Source organism: Stegodyphus dumicola, chromosome X2, assembly GCF_044657685.1.
Source record: "Stegodyphus dumicola isolate Sdum_Otavi_A_Nest chromosome X2, ASM4465768v1".
Classification (NCBI taxonomy): Eukaryota; Metazoa; Arthropoda; class Arachnida; order Araneae; family Eresidae; genus Stegodyphus; species Stegodyphus dumicola.
The window spans coordinates 56,229,714-56,244,382 of record NC_140781.1 but is presented as its reverse complement, the minus strand read 5'-3'; the positions used below and the strand labels follow the sequence as shown (position 1 = coordinate 56,244,382).

The following is a 14,669-nucleotide window of genomic DNA, read 5'->3' as shown; positions in this document are numbered from 1 at the left end:
TTTCATAGTAGGACCCCTTTGGTTGTCATCCGTCGCAACCTCACAGCACAGCGGTACGTCGACGAAGTTCTAAGGCCCGTTGTGTTGCTCTTTATATCACACCACCCTGGGCTTACATTCCAGCAAGATAATGTCCGCCCCCACTCTGCACTGCACATGTTTCTACTGCTTGCCTTAGTGCTTGCTGAACATTACGTTGGTCAGCAAGGTCGCCGAATCTCTCTCCTATTGAGCACGTTTGGAGCATTTTGGGAAGGGCCCTCCAACCAGCTCGGGATGTTGACGATCTAACGCGCCAGTTGGACATAATTTGGCACGATATCCCTCAGGACATCCGCAACCTCTGTCAATCGATGCCAAGCCGAATAATTGCTTGCATAAGGGCCAGAGATGGACAAACGCGTTACTGACTTTTTCACTTTGTGAAGCTCATTTTTCACTTTGTGCGATCACAATAAAAATGTTGCAGTTTTCAATAAACCATCCGATTTTTCTCAAACTGTAATCATTTGTTTTTCTGTACATGTACATCACTTCTACCGATTTTCGTCCCATATGGATAACACATTCTTGGTGCATCTTTTTTTTTTTTTTTTCCCTAAGAGTGTACGTTGCCAAACTTGTAGTTCAAAGAAAAGGAGAGCATATAATACATATGCATTTCAATTTTTTTCCTTATACAATCCATATAGAAAATGTTATTGCGGAAACATGATTTACAAACGATGATTGCGGTAAAATGATAAATCGGAAAATGATGGATGATTTACGAACGATGATGATTACGAACATGATTTACGAACGATGATGTGATTAGTGACTCATTTCTAGACATGTTGGAAACCTGGCTGTTAACCCTAGCTGAACCCAATTATGATGATTACATTTTGCAACTGGAGGGTGCTCCACCTCATTTTTTTTTTTTTTTTTTTTTTTCCCCATAGGAATGTACGACAGCTTCTCAATAGTGTTCTTCACTAACGCTAGATTGGACATGCTGCCATAGCAGACAACAATTTTCTCCCTTGGCCACCCCGTCCCCTGGATTTAACTCCATATGATTTCTTTGTTTGGGGCTTTGTTAAAGACCGAGTTTATGTGCCGCCAATGTCCGTGTCCCTTGAGGAAGTTCGTGGTCGGATAAAGCATGCACTGCAGACCGTCACGGAGATATGCTACACCGAGTACGGGAAGAATTTGATTACCGTACACATGGTGTGTCGCGTGACCAAGTGTGCACATAATGAAGGATTGAGATGAATGCATTAAAAACTTGGACAGTTGCCGTTACTTATGCCGCAAGGCAGGGGTTCTCAACCTTTCTGTCCCTAAGAGCGCATTCTAGAATATTTGTTGGACTGTGGACACCATTTACTTTTTCAAGGTAAATTTATAGTTGGATAGAATTAATAAATACATGTAAGATAAAAAATACCAAAGCAAACCTTCTAAATTTAATTCACTATAACCTCTTTTATTTTCTATTTCATTTGGGAACTTTATCTATCTGTTCTAAAAATAGCTCTTTAGTCTAAACTGCGTCATTCAAATTAATCATGCGATCTTACGTAACCCTTAACGCAGATGCCTCTTGACCAAAACCAAAAACTGACTCTCTCCCTTTCTATGAACTGCTTTTGCTTGTGCTTTGCTCTTGGCCAGATGTCTTTCTGCAATTATGTGTGTGCTGCTACTTTCGCTTCTATGGGAATAATATCAAAATTTAAAATGTTTTTTAATAGCACGAGTAGAATGCCAAGTGAATTGTAACCACAAGTGAATTAAAATAAATAAAAGGAATTTAATCCGGCTCGATTGCTTATTCTTCAAAATGGATGGACGCTCTAAGCTTCAAGTATCTACGCATCTACGTCTCAGTGTTCTTATTTCAGTGCCTCTAAAAGTGTTCTGTCATTACATTCTTACCAGTTCTAATTATGAAGAAATCTACATGGGTTTGTTATTCTGTTCACAGTGAATCATGGGAAGAGTCCTGTTTCACTGAAAATTTTAATGCAAGTTTGTGCCGCATTCATAATCAAATCTTTCATGTCTTGTCATCCAACCACAGTTTCATTACATACACACACATAAAAAAAGAGATTGGTCGCATTTCGCTTTGTGCTGATATTTGCGTTAGACGCAATTTTTATTTCATTAAAAAATAAGAAAACTTTCACATAGAATTTTATTGAAAACTACAACATTTTTATTGTGATCGGACACGTTAAATGATCGCCGGGCATAGAGTTGAGAACCCCTGCTATAAGATTTGCCTTTGCCTATCTAAAGTAATACATTGATTTATTAATGATTTTTAAACCCGCATCATTCATTTATAAACACTCTATATTAAATTACTTTATATTATATAGGGTACAACTTATTTTCATCTTAAGGATACGCGATGAAAAATGTTTGGAGATCGCTGTGCTAGATTACAATAAAAACACGAAATATATATACCTACATATAAATATACTAAACACATTCTAGACAACAGTAAAAAATTAAACATACAATACGTACACATAAATATATTAGGCACACACATTCTAGATTACCAGTTAAAAAAAAAAAAAAAAAAAAGGACTCAATCTACTGTTCCCATTCCCGTGACGGTCGTTTATCCGTTGTATCATTCGTTATTTCTGGTCCCAAATGAAGTTCTATAAAAGAAACATTATTTATTTACTCATCCATCATTTTCCGATTTATCATTTTACCGCAATCATCGTTCGTAAATCATGTTTCCGCAATAACATTTTCTATATGGATTGTATAAGGAAAAAAATTGAAATGCGTATGTATTATATGCTCTCCTTTTCTTTGAACTACAAGTTTGGCAACGTACAGTCTTAGGGAAAAAAAAAAAAAAAAAGAGATGCACTAAGAATGTGTTATCCGAATGGGACGAAAATCGGTAGAAGTGATGTACATGTACAGAAAAACAAATGATTACAGTTTGAGAAAAATCGGATGGTTTATTGAAAACTGCAACATTTTTATTGTGATCGCACAAAGTGAAAAATGAGCTTCACAAAGTGAAAAAGTCAGTAACGCGTTTGTCCATCTCTGGCCCTTATGCAAGCAATTATTCGGCTTGGCATCAATTGACAGAGGTTGGGGATGTCCTGAGGGATATCGTGCCAAATTATGTCCAACTGGCGCGTTAGATCATCAACATCCCGAGCTGGTTGGAGGGCCCTTCCCAAAATGCTCCAAACGTGCTCAATAGGAGGGAGATTCGGCGACCTTGCTGACCAACGTAATGTTCAGCAAGCACTAAGGCAAGCAGTAGAAACATGTGCAGTGCAGAGTGGGGGCGGACATTATCTTGCTGGAATGTAAGCCCAGGGTGGTGTGACATAAAGAGCAAAACAACGGGCCTTAGAACTTCGTCGACGTACCGCTGTGCTGTGAGGTTGCGACGGATGACAACCAAAGGGGTCCTACTATGAAATGAAATGGCACCCCAGACCATCACTCTTGGTTTTCGGATAGATGATTACATAGATAGATGATTTTAGTGCAATTGTATATGAAATTGCTGTATTTCTTTTTTATAATGTAACATAATATCTAAGAGAAACAAGCTATGCCGGAAAAGTAAGAATACAAAGGCAATTACATACAGGGCAATTTAACATTGAATAAATGAGTATCTCGGTAATTTGGGGCGATATGGGCCAAGCTGGCAACATTTTCGTTGACTAATTTTTGTCGCCAAATTTGACGAAAAATCACCAAAAGTCGCCAAACTTGGCGAACATTTCGCGACATTTTGGTCTGGTCCGTGTATCACCATAACAGGTATTGTAATTGAATAAATGTAATTGATCACTATATCAGCTGTAGCCGTAATTCGACCCTTATTGCCTTCCAGTAATTTCGAGAAGCAGAAAGTACTAGAAATATGTTGGTGACCAGGTGAAAACTATATAAGGCCGGAGAGAGCGCCTGCTCTCAGTTGTTGTTAGCTGTTAGCTCAGCGTGAGATCAGAGTACCTTCGGGTAGCTTTCTCTATAGATGCGTTTTGCATTGCGTTGGGTTTAACGTTCATAGTAGTTTGAAGTATAACTACTGATTGTACTCTGTGATATTGCGAAGAATAACCGATTGTTTCTGCGGAATGTTTCAGATCTCTGAAGTGTTACTTTTGATAGAAATAAATTTTATCAACCTATCATTAGACCTGTGTGCGTTCAATCAATTCCGAACCCGTACGCACCCACAATATATTCCAAATGACACTGAAATTTCGTGTAATCTTACCGTACTTTGCTTTCAGTCTGTTAAAACGGTTTTCAAAGATTACTGCCACAAGAATCTGGAGGTAAGCGATACTTATTACTTCAGTGCATATTCCTAAATATTTGCTATATACCTTATATAACATATTACGCGGCTCGCGGTCCCGATGTACGATTTATAATGGCTTTTAGAAATTGGGAGCAACTAAATTAAAGTGGAAGTGTCGCAGACAGTGAAACTATTTTAAAGCTTGAACTACTATAATGTCAAACGAAACGATATTCAATCGAAAAAGAAAGGACAATCTAAGAATTTTCTTTTTGAAAAGTAATTTTTAAACGCAGTATGTTGTGCTGAAAGAATAAATATTATTTATTTATAATATGTTACTTTATTACAATGTATAATATCTTTCCAGTTTAATCGTTTTCTCGCATTCATCGTTTTCGTCTCCGTGTGATTGAAAAACGATAAACTAAGTTTCTACTGCATAATTTTCTGTCTGTTACAACTAGATAGAAAACAATTCTACATTCCTTCTAGTATTTTTTTTCTCTTAGCTTTTACGCGCTATGTTTTGAAAATTTATAGAATATTCGTATAATTTCTTCCTTCCTTTACTGTATGTAATTTTTCCTTCCGACGGGTAGTTTATTGGTAAATTGTATTCCCTTGATTACTTTTATTTTTTGGGTGTATTCAATTTGTATATGCATTTTTTTAGAAATATTTCATCCATTTTATTTCCCCTTGCGTTTATTATTTGAAACGTATTTTGTGTCGATTTTTCGGTAACCCACCTAGACATGCCAGGTGTTCTCACACTTAAGAAACTTTCCAAATATGTGATTTCACCTTACTTCTATTATTTACGTTCAAGCTCATTGTAGTCTTATCTACTACTGATGTGTTCGATATTTCGAAATATGAGTCTTTTATTCTCCCTTTCCCTTCTTTTCTCCTGCGTATCTCTTGGGACCTGTGATCAATACTTTTCCACGTGAGATGCCCTTGGGGCTTTACAAGGTAAATGCACAAAACGTCCGGCTCAGTTACTGTCAGATATTGTAATGCCAATATGACTACGTATTCCTATTGGAATGTAGGTTTCTCTTAAAGATATAATATTTTGATATTTATCAGTAGTTTTTTCATAACTACTTTTTATTTATTATTCTTATTGTAATTCTTATTGCATTCTTAAATTAACTTTCTCGCCCAGTTTTCCCCCATCTTAATTTTCGGAAGCTAAAAATTAGCTAAAAATGGGGGTATACGCAAGAAAATACAGTATATGTTATGTTAAAATTCCTAAACAAATTGGTTTGCAGTGGATTTAAAGAAAATTGATATATTTTTTTTTTTTTAAACAACAACTCTTATCTCAACATTATATCGGTACTTTCAAATATAAAAGAAAACACTTGAGCACTCAGCATATATTCCTTTTATTAGAATTTATTAGAGGTTTACTCAAATAGTTCCTCAAGCCAGTAGCATCATATATAATACAAAAATAACATTTCCCCGTCAAACGCAATCCTGCACTAATTATTAAGAGGTTTAATAAAAATTTCTGGATATCACAGTGAAGAATGAATTTTTTTTTTTTTTTTTTTTTTTTTTTTTTTTTTTTTTCAAGTAACAACTTGAAAATATGAAAGCGCTTGCAAATATAAAAGAAAACGCGCACTTAAGTACTTAGAACGTGCATTTCAATATTTAGAATTGAAGATTTACTTAAATAGTTCTTTAAATTAATAGCATCATATGTAAAACATAAAGTCTATTTCACCATTTAGTGCAAGTCTGCTTTATTATTCAATGAGTTAATAATAAAGTTTTTCGGAATTCATTATCAGAGTGAAGAAAGTTAGTCAAACGAGCATATTGCTCTCATCTAATGCTAAAAATGTTTTAATGACTAAAACCATGGAACATGTTTCTTCCAGGAGTTTGATTCCCAGTCACAGAAGCCAGCTGTTTAAGTATTTTCACAGTTTTCCCTATGTGTAATGCAAAAATGAGGAAGTTTTCGTTAGAAGCCCTGGCCGAGCGGTAAATTCGCTAAACAATGGTAGTTCGGTCTGGGGCTCGAATCCCGGCGAACGGGCTGGCTGCATGGTCGTTTTCGTAGTTTTCCCCATGTGTTACGTGTATAAGAGCCAGTTTCCTTGGAAAGTCATTCCTCGCGTTAGGCAGATAGCCCTCGAGTGCTTTGCCATAATCAAATATACCAAACCGTTTCCGTTAGAAATTCTTAAGAAGGAACGCATGTCTTCCTTAGCTAGTGCTTAAATTGTGCCGGTACTTTTCAATTTTTAAGATAAATTACAATTCTATCCGGAGCGCACCGGAGCCCTAAATAAGATGAGCTCTGGTACTTCTTTTTATAAAACTGAACTACAATTTAAAGGGGAAAAATTTAGAATTCCTAACGTTTTAGTTTAACAATAAGCAGACTTTTCAATACTCTGTTTCCCTAGAAATACGAACTCATGAGAACATAAGACGTTCAAGTAAAGTTCCTTCACTCACATGCGGAAACCTTTCCCTTTCAAAAGGGCAATAAATTTGGGAGAGTTTGTTTAGGAATTCGTAAATTTCTCGCCATGCCAGCGTATCTAGTGTTTTGTTATCGTTGCTTACAGTTAGTTACCTCTCAGGAAGGAAAATTTGGGTTCTTAAATGTGCGTTAAATGGCAGCGAGTACAATAAGAGTGAAATACTGAGATAAACTAAACACGTCCTATACATCGTCTTTCAACAGTATCCACTAATGGGGGGGGAAGCTTAAACAGCAACTTTACATTCATTCTTAGGAGTCAGATTCAGAACTCATTTTACCCCTGACAGACATATGCTTGATGGCTTTAATTATATCAGCAGAGAGCCGCGGTCAAAGAGAACGTTCTCTCTCACCATGATTCATCTGATTTTTTGTTTCCACCCACTCATACCCTCATTCTGTTTTGCTCTGGAAATTTCATCAGCTATAATTTAAGTATATTTAATTTTTCTGATGATAAAAGAACTGCAATTTAAGCTTTTGTAATAAATCATAATTCTAGCCGGAACGCACCGGAGCCCTGAATAAGAAGGCTGCGGCACTTCTTTTATGTAATTGAATAACAATTTCAGTAGAAATTTTATCTCGAAAATTTTATTTTAACAATAAAATTATATTAAAAATCGTTTATTAAATTTCAATTTATCTCTTTACATTTTATTTAATTTTAATTATTTAATTACTTCAATCTTTAATTATTTCAATAAATAATAATTAATTATATAATAATTATTAATTAAATAACAATTTATAAACATTAATTAAATAGCTATTAATTAATTTGATAATAATTAACTATTTAATTAAAAAATTATTAATGCGTTTAATAGTTATTTTATTTATTTATTTACTCTTGTTCCTCTTTGCTGACGGTCTTCCATAGGGCTCCGACACTTCTAATCTTAGAATTTAAACCCTGTCCTTAGCAGATATTATTTGAATATTTTGCTAATTGATCAACAAAGCATGCAATTCATTAGCAAATGACTTTGCTATGTTTCTAAGCTCCCTACACAAATTGTATTACCTACGTCGCTCTACCTATTTTCAGAGAAGCATAAAGTTAGCTGAAAAGAACATTTAATTATATTGAAAGAAATATTAAAAAGCTTCGAAGAAACGGTGAAAATTTATTCACTTTGGGATTTTTTTAATAGCTTCTTTCGCATTAATGATACATAAGCAACAATTTTGCAATAGCTCTTAAACTTTTAAATTTTAAAGAATGAATGTCTAACTTAAATTAACTATCCAAACCATGGAAAGTGTTCTGTGAATTGGCTTATTTAATTAAGGCAAATAATGTTATAGGTATCTGCCTGTGAGGAGGGATGCTTTAGTAGAGGGTATTCTAAGGAAAACTGAAATTTTTTTTCAGGGAGGGGGAATATCGTGCACGTGAAAATAATAACAAAAAAAAAAAAAAAAAAAGGAGGGGGGGAAACCTAGCAGATTTCAAGGTACTAGATAATAACGTTGAATATACTGTACATCAGGTGTGAGCAAAAGCCGGCCCGCGGGTCGATATGCGGCCCTTTTAATTGCTTAATCGTCGCGTTATGAAATCCTACGTAACGAAATTGTCATCTCTTTCGCACTCGATTTTGTACGCAAATTAGCGAAATCAGTAACACGATTGCGCATCGCATTATTACTGTGTATAAGCGCTTATATACGCATGACTATACCAAATGTCAGTGTAATCTGAGAACAGCAGATATGCTTAGAAAGCCTATGCATCCGAAGAATATTCTTCTATCATTTCCGGCAGCTTTAATTTAACAATTACACAATAAAGTATGAATATTGCTGAGATGAATAGACTGATCAGAAAAGGGAGCCTAGGAGAAGAACATTTCGTTCAGCCATTTGATAATTAATAATTTCGTCTCCGTTTTTGGCGTATTTGATGAAACTGCTAATTTTCAGTAGCTAAACCATAATCCCTGTCTTTCTAAGAAAAGCAATACATAATTATTTTAAATTAACATATACATTCTATATTTTATTGGTTGATTTACATGTAAGGCCCTCGAGACCCCGTGTTCACCCTCTGGAGCTTATTAAGTGCGTAAAATGCTTTTAAATTGTAATTTTTTTTCTTAAATTTCTTCCGGGCAGGGCTATTCTTCTTCCACATCCCGTCATGGCAAACAATAAGGAAACCGCAAAAGATCGTCGCCTCTCGCGGCAGCTCTGTCCGCATGATGCACTGGCTCGAGGTTAAAACTATATGGCCATACCTGCTGTACATACATAACTAATGTCTGATTATGTGAATTACGCTTGGCACGTATGCCATACGCTTATGCAGATAAGGTTGTGTTTGCTTCCATCATTCGAAGCGAAACTTATTTCACATATTTCATTCGTAAGGCTTGCAAACTGAATGATAAATGTTCCTTATGATTCTGCCCCCCTTATGATTTCACTTGCTTAGTAAGGCTCTATTTACTGCATTCAATTTTACTATATTTTTTTAGAATAAACGAATTTTGCCGTACAAACATTTTCAAGTAAATTCCCGCCTTTCACATTTTCTCACTTCTTCTAAATTAATGATTTCTTATGTATAAATTCTGGTGTGAGTCAGCTTACCAGTTATAGCTACGGAATGTTCTGAATAAGCCAACTTGGTACTTACGTGCTATCGCAACCAACTTAGTAGAAGACGCCAAATTTTCAGAATGTGCCAAGCTCTGGCAACCATTCGCATAACCATTCATTGGGCAACAATCCTTCAATCAAGCTGTGTTGCCATTTTCGTATGCATTCTTTTTGTTGTATTCCAAGTTAGAACCGTTTTTATAAACAAGTCGTGATATTTTTTGCCTCAAACTTAATTTTAGAATATGACTAGTGAAATTTATCAGCAATGGAAGAAACAGCAATGAAATCTCTGCAGAAGTACAGAACTTTGCCATACAATTTTTAAAGGGAATGTCGAGGAGACGCGTTCGGTAAATAGTCATTAATATCGAGGTTTGAGCTGCAATTCTTCGATTTCTTTAAACGAAAACAGATCACTGTGTATTTGAGCAGAAGAATAGCGAAAAACAAAATTATAGAAAGATTTAGAGAAGAATGTAATGTTTTATTTTTTAATGTATCACGAAATTTTTTTTAATAATTAAATTGCTAAAGTATATTTTCTTTTTTCATATGTTGATAATGTCTGCTGACTATCGATAGTTCAGATAAATATCGATAGTTTCGGAATCTTTAAAAAAAGTCGTATAAACCATCAGCTTGCAACCGATAAGTAGCTTTTACCTTTTCATCTGTAAAAAATCACAATATCGCGTCAAGGTGGTTGCGTTAATACCATAAGTACCGCCAACTTTAACAATAATCACCATGTACTTAAAATTCAATTACAATTATGTATCGTATTCAATACTATTCTTTTTACTTCCATAGTATATTTGCTGACCATCCACAAATTTCAGATTAATAATATAAAGCAAACATTTGCGGCTCGTGGAATTAAAAAACAGATCCAGGGTAATATGGGAGTAAATACGTCTTTTTTAATGTGTCGGGGATTTGAAAGTTTCTTTTTTTCACTTTTTGTGCCCCTAAAATATTTAATAAAGGTTTTGTATAAGTTAGGTTTAAATGCTACCAGAAAAGTTTCGTTAATTACTGTTTTGTTATAGATTTCAATGTGCTGCTCATATTGCTGCAACCATTACTTTCTTTCAGCCCCCCTTTTTTTAAATAAATAATTAGACTTACCAAATACAGCTCCTCTTATGGCTTTCCTTTGTAAAGGCTGATCCGCTTTAAACCTGTATTTGCAACCAAAAATGCTCAGTTTGCTGTAATGATCTCCGAAGAACTTCAAGTATCGAAATCGCTCTCCACATTTGTAGCAGAAATCTGTTTTGCAGCGTGTGCAATGCATGTGGTCACATCCCGTAGTACGCTGTATGTAGACCTGTAATTAACAACATTAGCAATTAAGTACATGAAAATTTGAAAAAAATTCACTTAAAGATTATTAGTTTGTATCGGTTATTGGATTAAGTGAAGCATGCAAAGGCCACAGAAATACATGACGATAACTAAAACTGTTGATCTAATGTTATACGTTTCTTTAGCATAGTCATTTTGGTAGCTGTGTTAATAATTATAACCCTTGCTGATGCACTAATTCTAGAAAACGTTGCAGCCTTTTTTGTTTGCTGTTAAAAGCAGCGGTAATTCGACACCTATTTGATAAACCATTTAGTGCGCTCTAAGAAAATCAAACTCTATGAGTTAACTGTGTTGCTATTTCTAATCTTCTGGTTCAGAGATTTTTTATCAGCCCGTGCAATTCATCATGGCCAAAAGGTAGTGCTCGCCTGACATTGGGGGCCTTGGGCACTTTAGAGATACGATTTTTGTTTATCTCCGTCCTAGTTTTGAAAGACAGCCCCCTCAGAGGACAGATTCGAGGATGTCCTGCCGCTCTCCCCCTTTTACCAACTTCTCAAGAAGAGTTAGGACTCAACAGCATTTTAAGTGCATCCATATTGCAAAGATATTATATACTTATAAATGTCCATACCTTATTCCAGATTTGAAACCATCCCAAGGCTATGGCAGTCGCTTCCTATACCACTATGCCAGCAGGGCGGCGGTTTTAATCATGATGGCAAAAATATGTTTCTAACCCCCTCGCGTGTTTTTGAAAAAATTAGTTCTCGCATTTAAAACACCGATAACTCTCTAACTGTCTGAGTATTTAAAAAAAAACTGGTAAGTTTTTTTAAATGGATTTTTAAAGCAAGTTTCTATGAATCACCAAAGTTTTTAAGTTACTGAAAATATCGGTAACAAAAACCAGAATGTGACATCATTCATTGCTCGCAGTGGCTTATGGGTTAAGGGATTAAAGACGATGTGCATCTGAACCGGTCTTGAAGGCGAAACTGCTTCATATCCCCGTTTCTCGCTAATATGAACGGTCGGCTGAGCGAAAAAGCGTTGCATGTGAGCGGGGCTTTAGAGTCTTATTCAAAATCTTGGCCAAACTAAGATCACACTTTTGCTTAATTTTCAACTTCACCATAAGTAAGATAAGTGCATTCCTCTTTCCGCGAGACTGAACAGCACTACGAGCTCCTTAGCTCCTTAGAACTAGGTACAGAGGTTAAACCTCCGCCCTCGCACTTTGAAGAGAAGGACGCATCGCTTAAAGCGACATTGGTCCTCAATTTGCTAACTGCCAGTCGCTCGGGCTGCCAGTCGCAGTGGGGCATTACCCAGCGAACCCGAGGGCGCTACCCTCTCCGGCTGCTAGAGCCACACCGCTCTAGGACACGCCAGGCCATTGGGCCGGTCAATGAGTGACTTTTCCGGAGCCTCCAGAACCACTGGTTCATAAATTTTATTTCCCCGTGGTCGAGACTGCCTAGGTACAGATCCTAGCTAGTATCTTCTCAGAGTTCTCTACGTCGACCCCGGGGGTGGGGGAGCTTCACCATTAAAGGTACCTATATACTCTTTGCAAGTTGGATTTTCGTTTGCATCATTAATTAAAGCAGCAAACTAAGACTGTTTACATAAAGGTGGCACCTTTATGGAAATGCCTTTTCTAAATTTAAATAATAGATGGTCTTCATAAAGGGGTGACCAGTTTCAACCCCAGACATACTTGTGAAAAAGTCGGATTTGGTAAACGTTGGTCGACCTGTACAAGGGGTTGTGCTCCAGATGAACAATCACACATTATGAAGGCATCCCAATTGCTGCTGAAGACTTTTTTCCCCCCAAGTCAAATGCATTATGTCTGAGCTTTGTTTCCTCAAAGATAATTCGTATTCAGGGCAATATAAGCGAACGGGTTTAATTTGTGAAAAGAATGTTAGTTGTTCAAGCCGGGCTTCCTGATTACAGATACTTGTACGATTTATTTTCATTAAAAGCTGCACTTTAAAGAAAATGTAAACGGATTCTTCTTACCTTGCAGTTTGGACATTTCTGAGCATTCAGTTGTCCATGATTCCTTTCGCGAGCCCATGATCTCAACAAACGATCGCCTTTTCTAAACTGCTTGCAAGACAACGATCCATGCCATGGAGCATGGCAGTTGAAACACCACTCCAAATGGCAAGAAGGACATGTAATGCTAGAATAAAAGGAGAGAAAGTATCAAGGAACAGAACTTTTTCAATAAGCAATGGTTTTTAATTAACAGACTTCCATCAATGCAAAAAAATAATGTAAATTAGTTGCAAGAAAACAAAAATTATACAAACCCCCTTAGGTGCTTATTGGTTACTGCTCAAAAACTGTATTGTCTTTTATTACCTTTCGATTTATGGGTACGTGAACGCATAAAATACTGCTGTGTATACCACTTCAATATTCATCGACTATATTTGAAGAAGACATATTATTAAACCAGCGGATTTTATCCCTTAATGTACCAATAAAAATTCAGAAAGTGGTCCTTTTTCCACCAGTTTTTTGTTCTCTATTTTAACTCAACCTCCTTTAATCCTTTCTGCATTTTAACACAGATCTGTAAGGGATATGTTCTGCAGTATTCATATCTGAGAAGAAAAAAAAAAAACACCTTGAACGCATTTACTCGGGTGAGCGGAAATAATTTAGTTCAGTATATCCGAGTTAACTCGGTTGAGTGCATTAAGAGGTTAAAGTACGTGTAATTCAGCTTACATTTGCTATGATTAAGAAGAGGTAACGTGGATGCGAACCAGTTTCCCCTAGAAAGTTCTTCACGACAGCATCCCTCCCTTTCGACAGAGCTCTCAACTTTTCAACAATCAAATAAATAAAAATAAAAAAAAAAATATTAGGAAGAGGACAATTGTCTCGATTCTCTTACCATCGAGGGAATGTGACCCCAGTCTCTTTTCTGCACGTTTTATAAATCGTTTCAAATTCTATAAATAAGATTTACCTTGTAATATTAGATCTTAGAAGCTAATGTCTCATCTTGAATCTTTAACCTATTTTATGCCAATAGAAATATGGCTTCCTTTTTTTCCTATGTTCGTTAGAAGAAGCAAAGGAATGTGTGCATTTTCTATTTCCTTTATTAGCGCTTGATCAAGCGAGCATAACACAACAAAGTCTACGGAGCCGAAGCACGCAGTCTTTCAATTAAGTGCATGGAATTTTGTAAAAAAGGAATGCTATAAATAATTTATGAATAAAAAGCAAGGGGCAATTATAGTAATTATGACTAGTGAAATGATAAAATGGTATAACAAATAATACTAAAATGGAAATGACAAATAATACTAGACAGACTGCAAAGTGTTTCAAAAAGGAGGAAGAGAATTTCTTGTTAGTAAAAATATTATTTCTTATAACGCAAAAACGTGTCATACGTAACCTTCTGACAATTTAGTTTTAGTTTAAACTAAGAAGTTATTTTTATTTTATTTATTTATTTGCATTTTTACCGCCTTTTCATACTTTAGTCACGCAATTCGTTCTTTCCATAAAATTGTGTAGATTTTAAGTGGCAAGTCTCTGTTTATAAAACAGACTTAGATTAATTATAAAACAGGCACAGTATGTGAACGAAACACAAGAGCAGAGCTCAGAAATTGAATTAGCTGGTTTGGCGAATGGCTGATTGTAAGCCTTGGTTGCGTTGATGATTTCCAGTGGAATAGCTGACAAAATGATGAACAATAATTGAAATTTCAATGCTTGATTATCTGCCAGAAAATTATGGATCTTAGTACTTTAAACTGACATATGAATTTACACAGCTTAAACTTTAATCTACAAGTCAAGCTGACTACACTACATAAAATTACACAAAGCAAGAACCTTGTATTTGGTGTAGATTTTAGTCAAGACTATCTATTTTGATGG

General features: G+C 35.7%; 1 protein-coding gene across 1 annotated transcript in view; it reads right to left on the bottom strand.

Moving 5' to 3' along the window:
• The window catches only part of LOC118182333 (uncharacterized), a 129,093-nt gene that overhangs the window by 1,711 nt on the left and 112,713 nt on the right, over positions 1 to 14,669 (bottom strand). Inside the window, exons 2-3 of the mRNA XM_035351666.2 lie at positions 12,777 to 12,942; positions 10,563 to 10,764 (exon numbers count right to left, since the gene is read on the bottom strand). Coding sequence (XP_035207557.1) covers positions 10,563 to 10,764; positions 12,777 to 12,942 — 368 coding nt within the window. The remainder of the gene's footprint in view (positions 1 to 10,562; positions 10,765 to 12,776; positions 12,943 to 14,669) is intronic.